At 42.1% G+C, this 24801-nt stretch overlaps 1 protein-coding gene and 1 pseudogene across 1 annotated transcript; both read right to left on the bottom strand.

Moving 5' to 3' along the window:
* Positions 1 to 5441: 5441 nt before the first annotated feature.
* LOC138928432 (stalled ribosome sensor GCN1-like) lies at positions 5442 to 9897 on the bottom strand (annotated as a pseudogene).
* Positions 9898 to 11417: 1520 nt separating this feature from the next.
* On the bottom strand, positions 11418 to 14995 carry LOC138928368 (stalled ribosome sensor GCN1-like). Its single transcript, XM_070285419.1, has one exon. The coding sequence runs from the start codon at positions 14932 to 14934 to the stop codon at positions 11485 to 11487; it is 3450 nt and encodes a 1149-aa protein (XP_070141520.1). The 5' UTR covers positions 14935 to 14995; the 3' UTR covers positions 11418 to 11484.
* Positions 14996 to 24801: the final 9806 nt, after the last annotated feature.

Raw genomic sequence — 24801 nt, forward strand, 5'->3', positions numbered from 1 at the left:
TCCCGGCGATGACCTAATAACTCAAAAAATGATAATTGAACTTCCGAACTGTGCTATTGCGGTCTGTAAAATCTTCAATGGTATCATAATTCTCGGCCATTACCCAACTAAATGAAAAAAATCTATAATTATAATGATACCGAAGCCCGGAAAAGACCACACGATTCCGTCATCTTACCGACTAATAAGTTTACTATCATGCTTGTCCAAGTTATTTGAAAAATGCCTACTAAAGCGCCTAATTCCTTATCTGGGAGCCCACAACATCATCCCAGCTCATCAATTTGGCTTCAGAGAAAAGCATGGAACTATAGAGCAAGTTAACAGAATAACATTAGAAATTCGCACAGCCTTCGAGCATCGAAAATATTGCAGCGCGATATTTCTCGATGTTTCTCAAGCATTCGACCGCGTCTGGCTCAACGGCCTCATGCACAAAATTAAAACACCTTTGCCGGTATACACACACAAATTACTTGAGTCATATCTCTACAACAGAGTCTTCGCAGTGAGGTGCAACGCAACAACATCCGGCACATATCCAATCGAAGCTGGAGTTCCACAAGAAAGCGCACTTGGGCCTACCCTATTTGTCCTATACACAGCGGATATCCCCACAAGCGACCAGCTAACATTATCCACTTTCGCTGACGACACTGAGATCCTCAGCCGTTCCAGATGCCCAGTCCGTGCAACAACCCAGCTCGCCAACCACCTCAAGGTAGTCGAGAAGTGGCTTTCTGACTGGCGTATTCAAATAAATGAACAAAAAAACAGACAACCATGCCCTCCGCTCTACCTGAACAGCACGCAGATCCCCGAAGTCAACGTGGTAACGTACCTGGGCGTCCACCTGGACAGACGCCTAACATGGCGAAGACATAAACTCCCGTTCGCCCCTGTGTCTGGACTACAAGGTCCTGCTCTACAACTCCACACTAAAGCCAATATGGACGTATGGCTCCCAGCTCTGGGGGAACGCGTGCAGTACCAATCTAGACATCATACAGCGCGCCCAATCAAAAATCCTGAGAACTATCACTGGGGCACCATGGTATATTCACAAAGAAAATATCCACAGGGATCTCGGCATTCCTGCAGTTAACTTTGAGTAACTTTATTAAAAAATCTAAAATTTTTTTCTTCGCTTAAAAAATTCTTTAGGGTCTTAAAAATAACATACCAACAGATAGAAACCGGCAAAAGTGTCAAAATTGTTCATTCTACGGCGATGCCTCACATGTATATATATACGATTTTAACTTTAAGGGTCCATTCTGGTTAGTTGAAAAAAAAAATCGAATTTTTTTTTTGCATTTTTCGATAGCTTTAAGTGTGTAGAACATCATACAACAAATCGAAATACGTAATAGTTTAAAAGTTATGAGCCTCCGAGCCGGCCGACTCAAAGCAGCTACAGAGCAAACATAAAACTTTAAGGGGTTATATACAGTTGTACCAAAGACAATAGATTTAACAAGATGCCTCACGAGCATACATTCGTTTTGCAATATGAGGCTGCATTTTTGGTGGCAACGACAATCGCGTTCTAAAAATAGAATGCGTTTGCTTGTATGAGTAAACACAAGAACACGCAAGCGCAAGTGTGCGAGAATATGTGTGCGCAAGCGCAAGCACCAAAAAATTGAATTTTTATATTTTGTGCTGGCGACCGCTTGCTAGGAGGCGATGCACAGTAGCGCCTCTCGAACAATTAGCGTTGCAAAAATCGAATAAGTCATGTTCCCAAAAACGATTTTAACCATACTTATTCGACAGAACATTTCTCAAGGATTGAGAATCTGTAATAAAATCAATTGATTTTTTTTTTTTAATTCTAAGTGTAACCGCCACAAAACCGTGAGCGCTACAGTTAGTATATTTTTTTTATTATTATGCAGTACATATATATATTTTACAACAATTATCTGTCCGTTCAAATTATTAGGTTATCTTATTCGGTTCAAAATATATGATTTTTGCAACGCTAAATGAGAAAAGGCGCTACTGTGCGATAGTAGCGGCAGCAAAAACAGCTGATCTCGAATATGGATTGTATTCGTATACAAGTTCAATCCAAAAAATTTGTTAACTAAATTTTGTTATTAAATAAATATACAAAATAATACAAATAATTGATTTAAATACATACATAATTACATATGTATTTACAATTATCTAATTCAATTGACTAATAAATTAACAATATATTATTATGATTCATACATTATAAAAAATTCATTTATAAATCAATAAGTATATAAAATTAAAGAGATGTTAAAATAAAAAATAAATTTATTAACGAAATTGGCCTTCTGAGGCCCGTTTGCACACAAACACCCGGCGGCGTCGCTAAATGCGTACAGGAGAACGGCTGGCTCTAGAGCGCTCTCTTTGCTGGCTTTTGAACAAAATTTAAGAGAGCCTGGAGCCAGTTCAAAAGCCAGCACGAAAAAATCGTGTGCAAAAAAATCGTATGGCGTTACTTATCTTATAGCTCTATTGTCTTTGGTTGTACCGCTCAAAAAAATGCAATTTTGTCGATTTTTTTTTGATATCATAAAAAATATTTATTAAAAATGTTTTGCCGACGTTGTCTAGTACATGTTTCTGACTACTTTATAAAATTTTTTCATAAAAAAATATTAAATATTAAAAAAGATATGGCCGAATTCCAAGATCGTCTTTTTTTCGATGGTGACTTGCGGTGGACATCATATCCCGAAAACGGTTCATCCGAAATCAAAAATTACAACAAATTTCGTTAGTATATTGTATTGCCTAGTCCTCTAGACCATGGATTTGTAAAAATTTTGATTTAAAAAAAATGGCGACGGTTTTAGCAAAAAATTTACTTTTTCAAGGTATAAGATTTTCGATTTTTATGCTCTAAAAAAAAAAGTTTTCAAATAAAATTAAAAATTCTTCGTTAGCTAGCTTCGACTAGCTATTGTTATAATAAATAAGTGGTCAAAATTTGGTGTTGATCGGATTAATAGTTTTTTAGTAATCGTGTCCACCGCAAAGGTAACTTCGAAAAAAAAAACGATTCTGAGATAATCGCGTTTAAAGTTTCAAGTTTGTTCCGGCCGACGTGCAGGTCGTGCGCTATAAATAGCTACAACTTCGGTTCTAAAGCTCCGATCGTTATGAATTTTTGTGAGAGTATTCTCAACAGTATATACTTGAAGAAAAAAAAAAGTCGATTTTTTTATCATCACAACTGTATATAACCCCTTAAACGCGTTTTCTGGAAAACTACGTTTTTCGAGCTGGCGACCGTCCTATCTCAGTCAATTTTTAACGAATCCTAATGTTTTTTTTTTTTTATGCGCGTAATGAAGCTGTCCATAGAATAGACTACAATTATATTGATAGCTTATACATTGGATTTTTTATTAACAAAAGAGTGAAGAAAATTTTCACAAAAAACGAAAAAGTAATTTTATTCAATTTTTATATCCTTGCAGGGTATTATAATTTCAGTCAGAAGTTTGCAACGCAGTGAAGGAGACGTTTCCGACCCCGAGTCGATCTAGCCATGTCCGTCTGTCCGTCCGTCTGTCCGTCTTCTATATACTCTCACTGCTATATATGTCGGAACGGGCCAGATCGGACGACTATATCATATAGCTGCCATACAAATGTTCGATAAATTTTTGGAAAAAAAATTATAACTTGGCTGTTTTTCAATATTATTTCATCATCTTTGAGATATAGCCATTTTATATTATTCCAGAATTTTGTTTAAAATTTTATGAAAATCGGACCACTATATCTTATAGCTGCCATAGGAATGATCGGAATTTTTGTATAAATTTTATGTAAATCGGACGACTATATCTTATAGCTGCCATAGGAACGATAGGGAAAGTAATAGAAAAAATTATAACTTCGTTGTTTTTTAATGTATTTTCATCTACTCTGAGATATGAGCTTTACTTATTATTATAGGATTTTGGTATAAATTTTATGAAAATCGGACAACTATAGGTACCATATATCTGCCATAGAAGCGATCCGTAGATGTAGAGAAAATGTAAAGCTGGGAATGTATAACTGTAACTGTCAAACTGTAAACATAATAAGTATAGTTAAAATGTTATAAAACTCTGTTTAGTGTCTGTTTTCGGCATTATAATTTATAATATAAATATGAAAACCAATCTGCAAAGGTATACAAACTTCGGCGTGCTGAAGTTAGCTTCCTTTCTTGTTATAATTGTAGTCTATTCCATAACCACATTAATACTAAACAAGAACATCTTTGAATTTTTTGTTTCAGTCGATTTTTACGTCCTGCAGGACTGACGCCAGAGGGGTACCTTTTTTTTGCAGAAGCTTATGTCGTCCTGTGTCCTGCTTCAGGACATGCTCTAAAAATTTTGAAAATTTGTGCTAAATCATCTCTGAACTATGAGAAATAAATATGCAATATTTGAACTTTCTATGTCTTTTTCTATGTCAAAAAAATTCCTAAAGATTGCCTATTTTTTGGCCCAACTAACCAGAACGGACCCTTAAACGCGTTTTTCTCAAAACCATTTTTTTTGAGTCGGCCGGAAACCTAACTCGAACAAATCTTAGCCGATCGATTTGAAATTTTGACAGTATATATTTAAAATACCTATGTCTATCGACACACGTAGGATTTTTTTTTTTTTTTTTTTGCTTACTTTTTTTTAATCAACAATTTTGAGACGTTTTTTTCGCGAAAATTAAAAATTATTTTTAATCTCTCACCATTTTGCAAAATATCAATATATCGAAAAAATCCTACGTGTGTCGATAGCGGTTGAGATACAGAAACTAACAAAATTGGATTAATTGTTCTAGATCAAAAATTAAGGACGTTAGGTTTTCGGTCATGGACCCCCTTTAACAAAAAAGGGTCTACAAAGAAATGCTGCACAGCCGCCATTTTGTTTTCGAATTATTAAAAAAAAAATTATTTTGTACTTTACATCTAATATTAAAAAACCTACTTTAAAAATTTTCGATTGTTTTCATTTGACAAAACTACGACCCATGTAAAGTCCCGATAATACCCGGTTATCGCCTAAAAAACGGATAATAGCAGTGTGAGAATGTTCAGTTCCGAAATTATCGTCTTCGCTTGCTGTTTCTGTGTTCACCTTTCCAGATACTCCAAAAATACGATATAACAGATCTCCACAACCTCAAACCGATTGGTCCAGTAAATTTTAAGTTATCGTGTACACCGGCTTTCAAAATGGCACTTTAAACTTACTTTAAACATACTGATACATTGAATACTAAACGACCTTTGTTCAACAAGGCAAAACTTCGTCAATTTTGCTATGATCGTTGTAAAACTTTCGCACAATATTTTTAAAAGCCTTTAAAATAAGAAACAAATTAGGAAAAAAAATTATAACTTACCTTACTTTACCTTAATATAATAGAATATTTACTTTAAATATATTTCAATAGTTTTAACATTTATTTTTATCAAATTTTCTGTATTACAATTTAAAAGTTTAATCATTATGTTTGTAATGTATCATCTAATTCTTCTTCTTTAACTGTAGCCTGGGACGCTGTACGTTTTAAAACTTTTATCACAACGTCATTTAATGAGTCCTTAGCACCCGATTCTAAGATATCTGATATTTTCGTTAGGGTCGAGTCATCAGTTCGTAATCTTAAAATAGATATTAATGCAAGCTCAGAATTCGATTTTACATATCCATTCTTTTCCTTAGTGCCATTTACTAACATTGGTACCAGACACTTTAAAACATCCAGATTATATTCATAGCCTATTAAACTTTTAGATAGATAAGTGCAACTTTTCGGAACCAATTGTTTGACATCATTGCTGCTATGATTCATAGCTCTTGCTAACGCAACTATCACATTATTTGGAGGGCTATAATCATTTACTAGAAAATACTCCAAAAAGTAGGTGGCAGCTCTGATAGCATTGCAAGCAATCGGCACATTGTCTGATAAAATATTGGCCAGAATATATGATGTTACTTTTTCTTTTAGGTTTATCGTAAGCACTTCATCGGGACATTCTTTTAAAGCAACAAACAAAACTACAGTATATCCATGTTTTACTAATATATCATCTGAATTATCAGGTAATATTAAAGTACTGAATAAATTATCCACTTGCACTGGCGTTATGTACTTTAACATTACACCCAAACATCCACCAACAGCTTTCCGAGTGACGTCTTCCTGATGACCGATCATACTTAATAAGGTAGAATAAATCTGTTTTTTTATTGGCTCAGTCATTTTATCTCCAAAAGGACTCAGAATACTACGAAGGGCATGTAGCATTGTTTCCCTAATTGAGGAATCATCCGAATTTTTTATGCCGTTATGAATTTCATTAAATAATGGATCTGGTCTTGAGTGAATCGCAACTAGCTCAGAGATAGCTCTTCCAGCTTTCATTCTTACGGTTCTGTTTTGATCATGCAGCGCTTTTAGAAATGTAGTCTGAAGCTGTGGTAAAAACTGCTTTAATATGACACCAACTTTATGAAGCAATATGGCCAATATTTCTAATACAGCTGCTTTAACCGCTGCATTAAAACGGTCCCCTAATATTCTTATTAGCGGACCCGTTATATGGACTACAGAGGGTTGAAGGGATTGTGCATTAGTTAAAAAAATAACTTCACCAAGACCTTGTGCTGCGTTTTCTTTTTCCTCAGGCAAACCATTTAAAATAGCTTCTCGGAAAACAGGCAAAAGAGGAGTAATGCCCTTAGGCAAACAAAAATCTGGTAGCTCTGGGCCTTTTAGTTCACTAGCTGCAAACCTTACTGCCTGACGAACATCAGATACGTGAGAAATTTGTTGGGCAGAATTTAGACCTTTAATTACAGCATTAAGAGCTTCCCATGACTTTTGTAATATATCTTTATCATAGTCAACCATTAATCTAACTAAGCATCGCAATAGCTGCGGAATGTATTGTACAAAATGCAGAGAGCAAACTGGCTGATGATTTTCGTGTGCAAAGATCATTCGAATTGGCTGAAATAAGTAATATATCCATAATTGTTCTGATTCCTGTTTCATCCGTCACTGACAATATGACAGTTTGGCAATAATCAATCTCTTGCTGCTCATGTGGAGATCCATACGATTCTGATAATGCTTCTAATAAAGCAGCTAATATTTTAGGCAAATACTTGGTTAATGCGTCACCAGCAACAGATACGAGAATAGATAATGCTTTTGTATTAACAGGTTTGGAAGTTAATTGTGGTACAAGATATGGTAATACTACCCTTGATTTAATGGACATTACTTGTCTAAGACCATCTAATGTATTCTCAGCCACTAAAGGGTCCGGGTCTGAGAGCCCTTTTAACATATATGGCAGAATGTCATCTAATGCCCGTGAGCCAACTGTACTATGCAAGGATTCAAATGTTTTTGCGGCGGCTTCTCGAACTTCTGGCAACAGGTCGCACAAGGCTTTGCGTACTGTAGGAACCAAACTATTCACAAATATAAACACCATTTCTTTTGATGTAGATCCCATTATTTCTGATAAGCCAATACATACTCCTTGCCGTTGATCTGGATAATCAGAATCTAATCCATTTTCAAGAATAGGAATAATTTCGGGTAAAACTCGTTCACCCAGTTTTCTAACTAAATCGCCTAACGTTCGTGCAGCCACTTGTCTTTTGTCATAACTTGTGCTTGCTAAACATCCCAAAAGTAAACCAAATAACGTGGGAAGAATTTCGCGCAAAGTTCTCGGAGTATTTGTGACAACTACTTTCCATACGTGTAACGCAGCTTGGCGGACCATTAACGAAACGTCACTACGACCCATGTAAAGTCCCGATAATACCCGGTTCCTACGTTCATCGCCTAAAAAGCGGATAATAGCAGTGTGTGAATGTTCAGTCCCGAAATTATCGTCTTCGCTTGCTGTTTCCGTGGTCATCTTTCCAGATACTCCAGAAATACGATATAACAGATCTCCTAGTAGTTGCACTGAACTATATCTAATGCGCCAATTACCATCAAATAATCCTTTTTCAAGTTCAGGAAGTAAAAGAGCCACTGCTGTCTCAGCATATAAATTAACGATTCGCTGACCTGCCTTTAGGGCTGTTTCCCGCACATATTCGCTTTCGTCTGCTAATGCTTTTAAGATCGGATTAATAATTTGTCCGATATACGGTGTAAATTCTTCAGGAAAAGCTCCTGGCATGTATATAAACATCATTATATATCCATCTTTTACGTGTGGAGCAATATCAATTCTTTCAGCAGTCGAAATTATTTCCGGCATAAGTTTATGCATTTTTTCGACTCCAAGTCCTCCAACTACCTCGGATAGTCCTTGGGCTGCTCCACTGCGATCACCAAAGCATTGAAGCAAGTGTGGTAGTACATGAACTATGTACGGTTCAAACAAACGACCAAGTGTAGTACATAACACTTCAAAGGCAAATAAAGCTCCCTCCCTTGATTTATAGTTCTTCTTTTCTTGTATGTAAGACGTCAGCTTGGACATTATATCCAGTTGTTTTAAAGACAAAATTTCAAGGCCTTTGACAATTCCAGCAATGCCATAAGCAGCTCCGCGCCTTTCACCATATTTATCGGATTTTGCCAAAGAATGTAAAAGTTTTTTTTATCATGGCAGGGGCTTCATCTTTTACAGAAGGCATAAGATGCGGTAAACAATTGGATACCGCTTCTTGAACTTGTTGTGATGGCGTAGATAGTGCAGTTAAAAGTCTTTTTACTATAGGATCAATTCTATTATCGTTTTTTTCTAAATGCCGCGCTAACGAGCCCATAAGTATGACAACTGCTTGCCGAATGTTGTCATAACTTTGAGATTTTGGCGCTTTATCGAGAAAATCTTCAAAAACTGGCAATAAATATACTATTATCCTGTTACCGTGTATATCAACGATTTTTAATGCTGCTGCTAGCATTTCTTTGTGAACGACATCCTCTCGGTCTCCAAGTCCTTGGGACACCATAAAATTCATTATATCATTAATGTCTTCAATGGATAATATAGGCGCAAGTGTAGAGAAAGCAATAGCAACACCTCTTCGGGGTTTCCATTGATCAGTAGAGGGTTTAATTTCACGGTCAAATTTATCTAATACAGGTGGTATAAGAGTTAACATTTCATTATAAATAGTAAAAAATATCTTTATTGCGCATTTAATTGCATTTTCATCCCCAGCTATAAGAGGCATTAGGGATTCTGAAGCTGATTTTTGAATACACAACTCTGGGTGTAAAATATCATAAATAACTTCATTAAATTTCGGTGAAGTCAGATTGACCTTATCCCAGATATCGATGGCAAGATCCCTATTTTCTTCAGCTGAATCAAATTTTGCTATCCACAATCTTTTTATAATTTGTTGTTGATGGCTATCATCAACTTGTAAATGTTTTTTTATTGGTTCCACCATTATTTCTATTGCTTGTAATGCTATGTTTCTGACAGGGTCTGCATTATATTGCAAGTCATCTAAAAATATACTTATAATTTGGTTATAAGTCCCAGCACAAAAACCATCTTCATGTGAATATCTCGCAATGTCTTTAATAGCAGAGGAGGTCTGTTCTCTTAGTTTTGTATTGTTTTTAAAAAGATATAGCAAAATTTCGAACATGCCCAATCTTGGCATAAATTTCGGGTTACAATTAGTTACAGCATTTTCCGAGGTATGTGAAGCTATTATATGAATGCATTTCAAAATTAGTTCAGTATTTGAATCAATATTTAAAAACAATAATGCCCGCTTTATAAACTCAAACGCATACGAAAATGAAGGCGAGTCAAAAATACTGGATATCATATGATTGTCAAGATCGGAAATAATATCTGGGATAGAATTATGTAAGTTTAGATCATCATATTCCTGCCCTAATATACATGACGGATTTTGAAGTTTTATTGTAGCTACACCAATGCTACGGCCAAGCTTTGGGTGCAGTCTGAAGCACAAGGTATGCAAGAACAAATATAGATCTGTAAGAAGCTTTGCACTTAAAGGGCTTTTAGATGCATTTAAGACATCATTTAATAAAGTATAAAAATGTAGTGCAAGCTGTTCTCCATTTCCATAACACGATGATTTAAGCAAGTGAATTTTAGAAATCAGTTTATCATGTAACTGTTTCAAACGTAATCTTATGCGTAGCTTCCTTTCTTGTATTGTAGTCTATTCCATAACCACATTAATACTAAACAAGAACATCTTTGAATTTTTTGTTTCAGTCGATTTTTACGTCCTGCAGGACTGTCGCCAGAGGGGTACCTTTTTTTTGCAGAAGCTTATGTCGTCCTGTGTCCTGCTTCAGGACATGCTCTAAAAATTTTGAAAATTTGTGCTAAATCATCTCTGAACTATGAGAAATAAACATGCAATATTTGAACTTTCTATGTCTTTTTCTATGTCAAAAAAATTCCTAAAGATTGCCTATTTTTTGGCCCAACTAACCAGAACGGACCCTTAAACGCGTTTTTCTCAAAACCATTTTTTTTGAGTCGGCCGGAAACCTAACTCGAACAAATCTTAGCCGATCGATTTGAAATTTTGACAGTATATATTTAAAATACCTATGTCTATCGACACACGTAGGATTTTTTTTTTTTTTTTTTTGCTTACTTTTTTTTAATCAACAATTTTGAGACGTTTTTTTCGCGAAAATTAAAAATTATTTTTAATCTCTCACCATTTTGCAAAATATCAATATATCGAAAAAATCCTACGTGTGTCGATAGCGGTTGAGATACAGAAACTAACAAAATTGGATTAATTGTTCTAGATCAAAAATTAAGGACGTTAGGTTTTCGGTCATGGACCCCCTTTAACAAAAAAGGGTCTACAAAGAAATGCTGCACAGCCGCCATTTTGTTTTCGAATTATTAAAAAAAAAATTATTTTGTACTTTACATCTAATATTAAAAAACCTACTTTAAAAATTTTCGATTGTTTTCATTTGACAAAACTACGACCCATGTAAAGTCCCGATAATACCCGGTTATCGCCTAAAAAACGGATAATAGCAGTGTGAGAATGTTCAGTTCCGAAATTATCGTCTTCGCTTGCTGTTTCTGTGTTCACCTTTCCAGATACTCCAAAAATACGATATAACAGATCTCCACAACCTCAAACCGATTGGTCCAGTAAATTTTAAGTTATCGTGTACACCGGCTTTCAAAATGGCACTTTAAACTTACTTTAACCATACTGATACATTGAATACTAAACGACCTTTGTTCAACAAGGCAAAACTTCGTCAATTTTGCTATGATCGTTGTAAAACTTTCGCACAATATTTTTAAAAGCCTTTAAAATAAGAAACAAATTAGGAAAAAAAATTATAACTTACCTTACTTTACCTTAATATAATAGAATATTTACTTTAAATATATTTCAATAGTTTTAACATTTATTTTTATCAAATTTTCTGTATTACAATTTAAAAGTTTAATCATTATGTTTGTAATGTATCATCTAATTCTTCTTCTTTAACTGTAGCCTGGGACGCTGTACGTTTTAAAACTTTTATCACAACGTCATTTAATGAGTCCTTAGCACCCGATTCTAAGATATCTGATATTTTCGTTAGGGTCGAGTCATCAGTTCGTAATCTTAAAATAGATATTAATGCAAGCTCAGAATTCGATTTTACATATCCATTCTTTTCCTTAGTGCCATTTACTAACATTGGTACCAGGCACTTTAAAACATCCAGATTATATTCATAGCCTATTAAACTTTTAGATAGATAAGTGCAACTTTTCGGAACCAATTGTTTGACATCATTGCTGCTATGATTCATAGCTCTTGCTAACGCAACTATCACATTATTTGGAGGGCTATAATCATTTACTAGAAAATACTCCAAAAAGTAGGTGGCAGCTCTGATAGCATTGCAAGCAATCGGCACTTTGTCTGATAAAATATTGGCCAGAATATATGATGTTACTTTTTCTTTTAGGTTTATCGTAAGCACTTCATCGGGACATTCTTTTAAAGCAACAAACAAAACTACAGTATATCCATGTTTTACTAATATATCATCTGAATTATCAGGTAATATTAAAGTACTGAATAAATTATCCACTTGCACTGGCGTTATGTACTTTAACATTACACCCAAACATCCACCAACAGCTTTCCGAGTGACGTCTTCCTGATGACCGATCATACTTAATAAGGTAGAATAAATCTGTTTTTTTATTGGCTCAGTCATTTTATCTCCAAAAGGACTCAGAATACTACGAAGGGCATGTAGCATTGTTTCCCTAATTGAGGAATCATCCGAATTTTTTATGCCGTTATGAATTTCATTAAATAATGGATCTGGTCTTGAGTGAATCGCAACTAGCTCAGAGATAGCTCTTCCAGCTTTCATTCTTACCGTTCTGTTTTGATCATGCAGCGCTTTTAGAAATGTAGTCTGAAGCTGTGGTAAAAACTGCTTTAATATGACACCAACTTTATGAAGCAATATGGCCAATGTTTCTAATACAGCTGCTTTAACCGCTGCATTAAAACGGTCCCCTAATATTCTTATTAGCGGACCCGTTATATGGACTACAGAGGGTTGAAGGGATTGTGCATTAGTTAAAAAAATAACTTCACCAAGACCTTGTGCTGCGTTTTCTTTTTCCTCAGGCAAACCATTTAAAATAGCTTCTCGGAAAACAGGCAAAAGAGGAGTAATGCCCTTAGGCAAACAAAAACCTGGTAGCTCTGGGCCTTTTAGTTCACTAGCTGCAAACCTTACTGCCTGACGAACATCAGATACGTGAGAAATTTGTTGGGCAGAATTTAGACCTTTAATTACAGCATTAAGAGCTTCCCATGACTTTTGTAATATATCTTTATCATAGTCAACCATTAATCTAACTAAGCATCGCAATAGCTGCGGAATGTATTGTGAGTAATTTCCCTGCGAATGAATACAAAATGCAGAGAGCAAACTGGCTGATGATTTTCGTGTGCAAAGATCATTCGAATTGGCTGAAATAAGTAATATATCCATAATTGTTCTGATTCCTGTTTCATCCGTCACTGACAATATGACAGTTTGGCAATAATCAATCTCTTGCTGCTCATGTGGAGATCCATACGATTCTGATAATGCTTCTAATAAAGCAGCTAATATTTTAGGCAAATACTTGGTTAATGCGTCACCAGCAACAGATACGAGAATAGATAATGCTTTTGTATTAACAGGTTTGGAAGTTAATTGTGGTACAAGATATGGTAATACTACCCTTGATTTAATGGACATTACTTGTCTAAGACCATCTAATGTATTCTCAGCCACTAAAGGGTCCGGGTCTGAGAGCCCTTTTAACATATATGGCAGAATGTCATCTAATGCCCGTGAGCCAACTGTACTATGCAAGGATTCAAATGTTTTTGCGGCGGCTTCTCGAACTTCTGGCAACGGGTCGCACAAGGCTTTGCGTACTGTAGGAACCAAACTATTCACAAATGTAAACACCATTTCTTTTGATGTAGATCCCATTATTTCTGATAAGCCAATACATACTCCTTGCCGTTGATCTGGATAATCAGAATCTAATCCATTTTCAAGAATAGGAATAATTTCGGGTAAAACTCTTTCACCCAGTTTTCTAACTAAATCGCCTAACGTTCGTGCAGCCACTTGTCTTTTGTCATAACTTGTGCTTGCTAAACATCCCAAAAGTAAACCAAATAACGTGGGAAGAATTTCGCGCAAAGTTCTCGGAGTATTTGTGACAACTACTTTCCATACGTGTAACGCAGCTTGGCGGACCATTAACGAAACGTCACTACGACCCATGTAAAGTCCCGATAATACCCGGTTCCTACGTTCATCGCCTAAAAAGCGGATAATAGCAGTGTGTGAATGTTCAGTTCCGAAATTATCGTCTTCGCTTGCTGTTTCCGTGGTCATCTTTCCAGATACTCCAGAAATACGATATAACAGATCTCCTAGTAGTTGCACTGAACTATATCTAATGCGCCAATTATCATCAAATAATCCTTTTTCAAGTTCAGGAAGTAAAAGAGCCACTGCTGTCTCAGCATATAAATTAACGATTCGCTGACCTGCCTTTAGGGCTGTTTCCCGCACATATTCGCTTTCGTCTGCTAATGCTTTTAAGATCGGATTAATAATTTGTCCGATATACGGTGTAAATTCTTCAGGAAAAGCTCCTGGCATGTATATAAACATCATTATATATCCATCTTTTACGTGTGGAGCAATATCAATTCTTTCAGCAGTCGAAATTATTTCCGGCATAAGTTTATGCATTTTTTCGACTCCAAGTCCTCCAACTACCTCGGATAGTCCTTGGGCTGCTCCACTGCGATCCACACTGCTTGACTCTGAAGTTAATGTTTCCATTAACCATGGTAATAAATTTTCAAATGAACCTTCGCCCATACCCTTAACCATTGCTCCAAGAGCTCGAGCAGATACAGCTCTCACTTCAGGCACAGGATCTAATAAAGATGATTTAAGACCTGGAATTATACTAGGTAGGTAAGGTGCTAAATCTTTTTGGTCTGTTAGTGAATACATATTTCCTATTATTTGTGCAGCCATTTTTCTAGTTTCTGTAGAGCGGTCCATAAAAGCACGTTGCACCACTGGCATAATTAGGGCCAAGGAAGGAGCGTCAATAAAGTGAATGAATTTTGTTTTCAGTAAACTATGCAAGCAAGTTGATGTATTATTAGAGGGATCTTCTAAAGCATCTAAGAGGACCGGAACAATGGCTTGAATTTCGGGATTTTTAATTACAGACCCTATTACTTTCAGGGCTTCCGCGCCGGATTCTTGTACTTTCGTGTGGGAGTCTCCCAAAACTTCTATTAATTTCGGAACAATACTAGGTAGACAAGAAGATAGTTGTTTTGGTGCACAAAATGCCATAGCTCCTAACAATTCAACTGATGCCGTTTTAGTTCTCCAGGAATCTTCATCAAGGGCTTCTAAAAGTTGTAAGGAAGTTCGACGGCTGGGGGTAAGCCTCAGTCACGTCCAAGGTCCTCTTTAACAGAAAAATTTGTAAAGATGTGGGACAAAGTGTTTTGACGGACGGCAAACTGACATGAGATGGTAATGGTCAGTTACCGGGATACGCAGCCAGAAAAATGGCTGAGTCGGTCTCTGCAATAGAGCGAAATAGTCGTCGGAGCGCGTTTTGGGTCGGGCCCATAGCAATCGCTAGAAGGAGACCGAAAGGGGGGTCGATTTTGGGGACCACCGTTTCCTAGGGCAGAGTTTATGGCCTAAGATCTAGGCATTTTGGGCGAATATTCTACGAAATTCATGGCCAGCGTGCCGGTGGGTCGCTCCCTCGCGAGCTGGACTCGATCGGAGTCGAAGATTTTACTTGAGAAAGCTTTGCTGGAATTTATTTAATTTTTTTTCTAAATTTTAAATTTCTCTGCATTTTATTTTTCCCCACTGAGGACAGCATACGGCCTCTCGGAAGTGGCGATCAGTGATTAACTCCTCCGCGAGAGCACAAAAATATATATATTAAATAAGATTTTTTTTTTTACTTATATCTCATTATTAAATTTCGGAGTAAAATTTCTCCCAGTGTAGGCGAAACTCAGCCTTTCCCGCGAGCACCAAAGAAGAAAATTTATATTTATGAGAGCTTTCTTGAATTTATTTAATTTCTCCTCACTTTGAATTTATCTGCGTTTATTTTTCTCAGTGTGGGCCGTGGTTAGATAATCCGCGAGAGCAGGAATATATTTTGAATAAAATTTACTTAGGTCTCATTATAAGAGTTCGGAGAAATTTCTCCCAGTGTAGGCCATCCCCCGCAAGCACCAAAGAAAAAAAATTATAAATACATCCGAGTTTATGTTTAATTAGTTTTTCAGTTTCATTATTTATTTATTTTTACTTGAGTTGTATTTTCTTCAAAATGTTTATTTTTCAGTTTTCATTGGGTTTTATTTTTATTTAAATCAAGTTGTATTTTTCCCAAAATTTCTCTCTTTTAGTTTTCGTTTTGGTTTTATTTGAATAATAAAGTTCGCAGGGATTTTTAACAAAAAAAATAAGGTTAGATGTCGGGGCATTATTTCTAGCCTACTCTAGCGAAAACCGCATCCTGGCCATCGAGAAATTTCTATTTACACCGGTACCCGCTGGCCAAAATGCGATCCTCCTATACACTCACCCGTCTCCGTTTTTCCGCACACACACACGTGCCTGCCGGTGGCTGCTGCTTCCGCCACGCCCTCGCCGTCCGCTTCCAAAAGAATTTGCCTCCTTGGCCGTCGAGAAAAATCAAACTCCGCTGCACTTCACTGGCTGCCTCACGATCGTTGGGGCACTTGGTATAAATTGTCACTGTCAATAGGCACTTTTCTGCACTCGTTGGTCGCAAGAAAAAAATATATAACTCCGTCGCTTGGAAAAACACTCCCGTTTTGGCTTCGCTGTGAAAAGAACTCCGTCGTCCGCTCGCACGTCTCTTCGATTTCGTCGCCTCCGCAAAAGTAAATCAGACCACGCGGCTTTGCCAAATTTTCGGCCGCGCCGGTAATTTTCCGTTGCTCATTGCATTGCGGTGCATCAGCTTCCCTCTCGCTCTCTCCTGTTGGCGCGTGCCAATTTTCGGGGGTTGCTTTGCGCTCGATCGTATGCTCGCTCTCTGTTGCTCCCATACGGCGCTAACTCCGTGGCCACTTATTCGTGGTGAATAGCTCTCTCTGCTCTCCGCGTGTAGATGTGTGTGTGTGTGTGTGCGGGGTCTAGAGATGTGAGAACGGGGAACCAAAGATAACTACAAACTCTTTTCTATGCTTAACTTTTGTACAGCTTATAAATGACTATATTATTATATTAAAATATACGTTGCCCATTTTATAAAGAATGTATACGAAAATGATTATATCTACAATGAATTATTTATACAAAGCTTAAGGTTACAAAAGGAGAAGTGAATAAAGTATTTTACAAGAGATTATTTAAATATTGACAAAGAGAATAATTGGGCGTTTGCCGGTTTGTTTTTGTTGTTTTTTTTTTTTTCGCTGCTCGCTGCGGTGGCTCTCCATGAGCGTTGGCGGCGGTTGTTTTGCCGTCGGCTGTTGTTGTTGTCGCTGCCGGCTCCTGATCGCCGTTGTTGTTGGCTTGGTGAGCTGTTGATGACGTGGCCGTTGTTGATGACGTAGCTGCGGTTGTTTTTTGTTGGCTACGGGCGCGAAGTATTGTTTTCGCTGGTCGCGCTGGCCGTTGCCATTGCCGCTGCTGTTGGCCGCTGTTCTGGCCGGTTTTGTTGTGGCCGGCGTTGATGACGTCGACGGCCGGTGTTGTGGCCGTTTTGTCGATGACGTCGACGTTGGTGACGTGGCGGCCGTCGTTGTTGTTGACGGCGAGAGCGCGCTGTTGTTGTGGCCGCTGCTCGGGCCGGTGTTGAGGCCGCTGGCCGCTGTTTTCTGACGTCGCTGTTGATGACGTGGCCGTTGTTCTGGCTGATGTTGTTGCCGTCGGCTGCTGGCGCGGGTGGCCGGTGTTAAGGCTGATGTTGGTGCCGCCGCCAGTATTGGTGGGGAGTCAGACGACTCCTCACATCCTCCCCTTACTTCGGGGTGCGCTGAGAGATGGTGACCACGTTCCCCTTGCTGAAATGGACCCTGAATTCCACTGGGCCCGCGTAGTACAGGAATTTCCTGCTCACTCGCCTGTTCGCTGCCTCCTGTGGTTGGACGCGCTCGACCACAGAGCGTGGGATCCGTCCTCCCGGGATCCGGATACGCCAATGTCGTGGCGGCAGGACCCAGTCCTCATCGGCAGTGGGATACTCCTCCTTCTCCTCGGCTGCGGGGGTGGCAGGCGGACCCTTGCTCGGCACCGGTGTAGGGCGGTTGTGTTGTTCAGCTCGCTCTCGGCGGGCCTTAGCGAGACAGTCCTTATCGTACTGCACAAACCAGGGATCGGGGGGCAGCTCGCTCGCGCTGCGCTTGGGTTTCGGCTTTGGCTTCAGGCCGCATATCACCCCGGACGCGGAGAAAATGGTGCGTCGGGCAACGTCGGCCGGGTCGAAGTCCGACATGCTGCTGGCCCGCCGGTGTCTCTCGTAGGTGGGGCCCACGTCGTCGTCCTCCTGGCTGCCGTCGGCGTCGGCTGCGCTCCCGTTGCTGCCCTTGCTGCTAGGGCCTGTGGCGACTACGTCGTTGTTGTCGCTGCTCCCGTCCGGTCGACCGTGGCGGTTCTCCTCGGGTGTCGCCGACCTCGAGGTCCCCACGGCCGACGCGAACACCACCCGGCGACGTGCGACTGGCACCCTGTTGGGCACCGCCGCGGCTGCGCCGGCGTGGCTAACTGCGCGCTGGAGATCGGGCAGTGGTCTACGGCCCGCTAAAATCTCGTCAGCGTGCTCCATCGCCTCGCTGAAGGCCTCCCAATCGATGTCCTTGGGCAGGAATCCCTCGGCTGGATATCCCAGCACCACGTCATCCGTGCGGGGGACTTCCACGGTGGCCGCGGCTGATGTCGCTGCGCGCCACAAACGGCCAGGCTTGTTCGATGCCATTGTCTCTGTAGAGGGAGAAAACAAAGGTTTATTAGCTCGCGGTTGTGATGATTACTAACTAAGGTTTTAAGGAAAGTTAGTAATAAGGGCAAAGATTCGCTGTGCTGGCACTGGGAGCGTTGAGTTTCCACTAGGGAAAGTGGGACGTTGGGAAGGCGCACCCTCCAGCAAGTGGCCCCACTGACTCAATTGTTGGCTCCTGTATCAGTGTTCCTAGGTGGCTCTTGCCTCGGCCGGATCGAGCGTGACTCGTCGGCTTCTTTGGAGCAAGTTGGGTGCTGTTTTGCCGTCTTCATACGGACTTCCGCGACTGCTGCTGCGTGGCTGTCGCCGTGTGTTCTCCCGCTGTCCGCGGGTATCCTTGTCTTCTGCGTCTCTGCTGCTGCTGCTCCGCTGCTCAGGGGTTTAGCGCTCCTCGATCGCTAAACTTGCTCCGTAATCGGTGCGTCTTCTACGTGGTCCAGTCTGCTGGGCACCAGATTCTGTGTTTCTGGCTCGTTGACTGCTTCCTTCAAGTCCCCAAGGGCTGCTGTTCGACGTTGCCGGCTGTGAAGATGCTGCAAGCGCACTATGGTGGGAGAGAAAAATTTGATTACTTTGTAAGGGCCTTCATATTTGGGAGCGAGCTTGGCGGCAAAGTTATCCGCCGCCTTAGACAAATGATGCTGCTTTACAAAGACCAGTGATCCTATGGTTGGCCTCCATGATCGTCGTCTGAGATCATAATGCTTGCGCTGTTCCAACGACGCCCGTTGAGTGTTCTCTCGAACCACCTTGAAAATATCCCGCAGCAATTCCGCCTTTGCTTCTGGTGAATGTGGCGCTTGGCTTGGTCCTGGAGTCACTTCATCATACAAGGCTCCTGGGAGTCGTGGCTCTCGGCTTTGAACGATGAACGCCGGACTAAATCCGGTGGAGTCGGAGACGCTGCTATTTATCGCCAGGTTCAACTCGGGCAGGAGTTCGTCCCAAGTCGTCTGCTTGTCCTCGATATACTGGGCGACCATTGTTTTAATGGTTCGATTGGCCCTCTCTGTCGGGTTCTGCTGCGGGGTATATGGCGCTGTGTACTGGATCTCCATCCCTGCCTGCTTACAAAAGGATTTAAATGAACGACTCGTAAACTGTGTCCCATTGTCACAGACAAAAGTGCGAGGAACTCCGAAGTGATTTAAAATCCTCTCCCTAAAGGATTTTTCGAGATGTGCTGAGGTGGCTTTTCTAAGTGGGACCAGCTCGACCCACTTCGAGAACGCGTCGAAAAATACGAGCAACATTGTATTCCCACCTTTTGATCGCGGAAGAGGCCCAATAAAATCGGCGCAGACAGTATCGAATGGCTCACTCACCTGCCTGGTAAACATTTTACCCGCTGGCTTGGCTTGACTAACTTTGAATCGCTGACAAGTGTCGCACTTGCGAACGTACCTGGAAATATCGCGAAAGAGGCCCGGCCAGTAGTATCTCTGGGCGATCCGGGCGGTTGTCTTCCTGATTCCGAGGTGTCCTGCCGTGGGCTGGTCATGGCATTCCGCCAGTACTCGCTGCCGGTGTTCCTTGGCCACACACAGTTTCCATGGCACGGAGTCTTCGTCGTCGGGTCGAGATCCGATGTGTCTATACAGCTGCTGGTTCTCATATACGTAGTCCGGGTAATCCTCAGGTCTGTCCTGTACAAGCTTCACCATCCGCTGGTACCATGCACTCTCCGGCTTATCCTCCTGGATCATCTGTAGTACCTCCAAAGGCTGTCGAGAAAGTGCATCCGCGACGACGTTCTGGCTCCCGCGTCTATAGGTGACATCGAACTGGTACTGCTGGAGCTCTAGCGCCCAGCGCGCTACACGGCCGGTGGGATTCTCAATCGAGTTGAGCCACTTCAGAGCGAGATGATCGGTTATCACCTCAAATCGATATCCTTCCAAGTAACATCTGAGCTTCCTGATGGCCCATATGATAGCCAGACACTCCTTTTCCGTGGCGGAATAGTTCTCCTCTGCAGCGATGAGGCGTCTGCTGGCAAATGCGATGACTCGTTCTTCCCCTTGGATTGTCTGGGTTAACACTGCTCCGAGGCCGATGTCGCTGGCGTCCGTTTGTAACACGAACTTCTCGTTGAAATCCGGGCAGGCAAGAACCGGTGCCTCCGTCAGTTTACTCTTCAGGTCATCGAACGCATCCTGCTGCTCCTTCTCCCATTGCCACTTCTTGCCCTTCTTGAGCAGTAGAGACATGGGCTGCACGACGCTAGCAAAGTTTGGTACGAATCGCCGATACCAAGACGCGATACCCAAACACCTCCTAAGCTCCTTGCACGTGGTCGGTGGACTCAGTTGCCGTACTGCTGAGATCTTTTCGGGGTCGGTGTGAATTCCCTCCTCGCTGATAACATGTCCCAAGTATACCAGGCTGCGCTTAAAGAAGCTGCACTTCTTTGCGTTGAGGCGAAGGTTCGCCTTTCGTAGCCGTCGGAATACTTCTCGCAGATGCTGTACGTGCTCGTCCAGAGTGCGTCCGATGATGATGATATCATCTAAATACGCAAACGCGTTGGGCTCCATGTCCGGTCCTATGACGCTGTCGAGCGCCCGCTGGAATGTGGCTGGTGCTGAGTGGAGGCCAAACGGCATCACTTTCCAGTGGTACAGACCCCTCCCGGGGACTGTAAAGGCTGTGCACTCGCGACTAGACTCGGCTACAGGAATTTGCCAATATCCGCTCTTCAGATCGAGCGTCGATATGTATTTGGCATGGCGCAGGCGTTCCAAGATGTGTGTTATCCTTGGCAGCGGGTATGCATCTGGAATGGAGTGAGCATTTAATTGGCGAAAATCCACGCAAAGTCGCATCTCTCCAGACTTCTTGCCCACGAGTACGATCGGGGCGCTGTGGGGACTCCGTGAGGGCTCTATACAGTCGTTGCGCAGCAGCTCGTCGATCTGCTCATCAATAATCCTCTGCATCGCGGGATTCTTCGGAAAGTATCTCTGTTTGATGGGCTTGTCATCCCGCATCGTGATCGTGTGTTCCGCGATATTCGACACTCCTGTCAATCCGTCGAATTTAGCCAATTCCTCCTGTAGAAACTGGTTCACCCATGGCTCCAAGTCTGCGTGCTCCGTGTTTTCGGTGATGACAGCTAGCGCGCCTCCAGCGTCAGATCGAGGCTCCGGGATGGCTGGTGAAGGGGCTCGCCTTTCCGCTACGGGTTCCACTGCCGGCTCCACTGGCCTGGTGGCTTGTCTTCGTCGAAACGGATTGTTTCGCACGGCGTTGTCACCCCGAGGCCCTAAGACGCTGCTGGTCGGGGCATCTTGGGTCTCCTGATCTGGTTCGTTGCTGGCTGGTGTGGCTTCTACGGCTTCGATGGGGTCTGCTGCTTTCGGAGTGAACGCGTTTGTCAAAACCGACGGCGTAGCTAAGTTGTAGGTGGGGCTAGTTAACACGAAAGGGCTCAGCTGCAGTGATGCGCGGCCACATTGGATACTGGCAGATACGCCACAGAGGAAGTCCATGCCTAAGAGCACGTCTTCCATGATCGACGGCAGAACTAGTAGAGGAAAAGTCACCCTACGTTGGTCCAACTGGACTTTGGCGACTAGAGACGTTGTGATCTCCTTGCGGGAGCCTTCAGCCAGGCTGACGTGAGTGCGTACCGACCGTACGTTATGTGTTGTCCCTACGAGTTGGACCACTCGTTCACTCACAAAGCTCCTGCTGGCTCCGGTGTCTATAGTCGCGCTGAACTTCTGCCCCTCGATCTGCACCTGCGCGATGATCCGACCAGCCTGCACCTGTAATATCTCTCCTAATTCCGGGGATTCCTGAAGGCAGTCTCCGTCCGCTCCCCGAGTGGGCGAAGACTCCTCTCGTTTCCCGGCTGTGTGCGTCTGCAACACTCGACTGTGCGTATTCCCCGACGCCCACAATCCCAACAGAAAAGAACTCTGGGATTGCGGCACGTTGCCTGCTGGTGGCCCTCTTGAGCACAATTCCTACACGCAAACCTGAAATTTGTGATCGTTGACAGATTCCCTACTCGAGGACCCTGTGGGGTCGTAGCTTGGATGGGTGGTCGCCCGACTGTTCGCGAGAAATTTTGTTGAACTGCTGGTGGCTCGTATCCGCTCCTCCTTGGCGCGGGTTGTGGCTCGGCTACCATCCTGGCATGGCTTCCAGTGCTCCGGTCCCGAGTGACCTCGAAATTGACCGCCAAACTGGTGAGTTGCTCCAATGTGGTAAAGTCGTGCCTCCTGGCGTACATCTGGTACTCCGGTTGGAGGTTCTCGTAGATGCGCTCCAGCTCTTGTTCCGCGCTGTATCCCGCTCGGTGCATCAACAGTTTGATGTTGACGAGATATTGCTTGAACGTCTCCCCTCGACGCTGATCCCTAGTGCGGATCTCATCCTCGAGTCGCTGGAAATACCTCGGCGGCAAGAAGAAATCCAAAAACGCCTTTTTGAACCTCGTCCATGATTCTCCTAGCAGCTGGCTCGTCCGGAACCAGTGCTCGGCCGTGTCCGTCAAAAGGCCAGGGATGGCCTGCGGCATCTTCTCCACGTCGACTTCGTAGGCCGTTGCTCGTTCCTCGAGATGCTGGATGAAGGTGATGGGATCCGTGGTGCCATCGAAAGTTATTCCCCAGTTCCTGAGTTTCTCCGACAGTGTCGCGGCCGACATCTCCGCCTTCTTTGGAAGAATCTCTCGCCTGGCCGGGAGGGTCTCCACGTCTCTGGCCACGTCGGCGGTAACTCTGCCCTCCAGTACCGGCACTTGCAGTTGCGCGGGACCCGGTGGGTGTGGTTGTGGACTCGGCGATCGTTGTTTCCTATCCGCTAGAGTGGCGTTGATTTCCGCCTCACATTCCTGTAGTCGTTCGATGACTTCCAGCACGTGATCATCTTGATTGTTGAAGGCAGCCAGCCGGCTCCGCATTTCCTCCACGGTTCCGGTTGCTTCCAAGGAAAACTCCTTCAAAATCGCCTCCAATTCCCGCTTCCGCAGATACGCGATCCAGCGTGCGCCCATATTGCTGTGAAAAATTAATCAACTGGCAAACGACAAGGGAAAAAAATTCGAAAGGTCGAGAGAAATATTTCAGACGAGGGTCAAGCGACGGTTGAGTTGATTAACTTCAGTGAAATATTTGATTTTTTATTTTTCACACAAAAATCACCAAATGCCCACGTGCAACTAGGTTAAACTCGAATTTGATGTAACACGGCGATTTAATGTTACTGCTCTCCTCGACGGGGATTAAATTTATTCGACGACGATGTAAGCTTGTAGAATTTCCACGACGATGAGTCAAATTAGGCGACGGCGATGTAAATTTAATTCGACGATGATGCAAAGTTTTATTCCACGATGCTTTAAATTTTATTCGACGGTGATCGCGACTTAGTAAAATTGGTACGACGATGGCTTTTATTTCCGTTGAAAACTGCGACTGTACGTGTTGACTCGACGGCGGTTGAAAAGAGAAGAGCCTCCGATGCGTATCTGCAGGCTGTATTCGATCGCCGCTGGTGTGAGAGAGACGACGATGAGAGTGAAGGGTGAAAACAAAATGGCTGCGCTGTGGGGAATTTGGGTTAGCTTTTCCCTGCCTCGTGCTTTCGAAATTCTCGCGACCTGACTTGGCTACCTAGAGGGCTTTTCGCTCTCGCTCTCGCTCTCCTTTTTTTTTTTTTTTCTTCCCTCTTTGCTTTCTTTGCTCGATTCTATTTCTTGGCTCACGTGTGTTTCTGGTCAAATAACCTCTCGTTTTAGGTTATGATCTTTTCACGGCTGGGGGGTATAAAAATTTTCGCTGCGTGTGCCACGAGTTTCTGAGAGTGGGTATACTTTTTGGTTAAGTTCTCCCGATTTTTTTGCCATGTGCTTTGAGAAAAAAAAATTTTAAGTTTTTTTTTTCCGATTTTGAGGTTATATAAAATGCCCGGTATATATTCTTGTCGATATATATATATATATTCACGTAGTTTTCTGCCCTAGAAATTTTTGGTGTCCCTCGACATCCGACTCTCCATACGTTCCGACTTAGAAAATTTTTTTTTTTCTAAGTGGCGGAACCGAAAATTTTTCAAACTTGACGTATCCGAATGGGTCTTTAGGCCATATTTTCGACGTCTAAAGTTCGTAAACCCCATGTCCCTGTTCGGGCGCCATTCTGTAAGGAAGTTCGACGGCTGGGGGTAAGCCTCAGTCACGTCCAAGGTCCTCTTTAACAGAA

This window comes from Drosophila kikkawai, chromosome 3L (assembly GCF_030179895.1).
Source record: "Drosophila kikkawai strain 14028-0561.14 chromosome 3L, DkikHiC1v2, whole genome shotgun sequence".
In the NCBI taxonomy this organism is placed as follows: Eukaryota; Metazoa; Arthropoda; class Insecta; order Diptera; family Drosophilidae; genus Drosophila; species Drosophila kikkawai.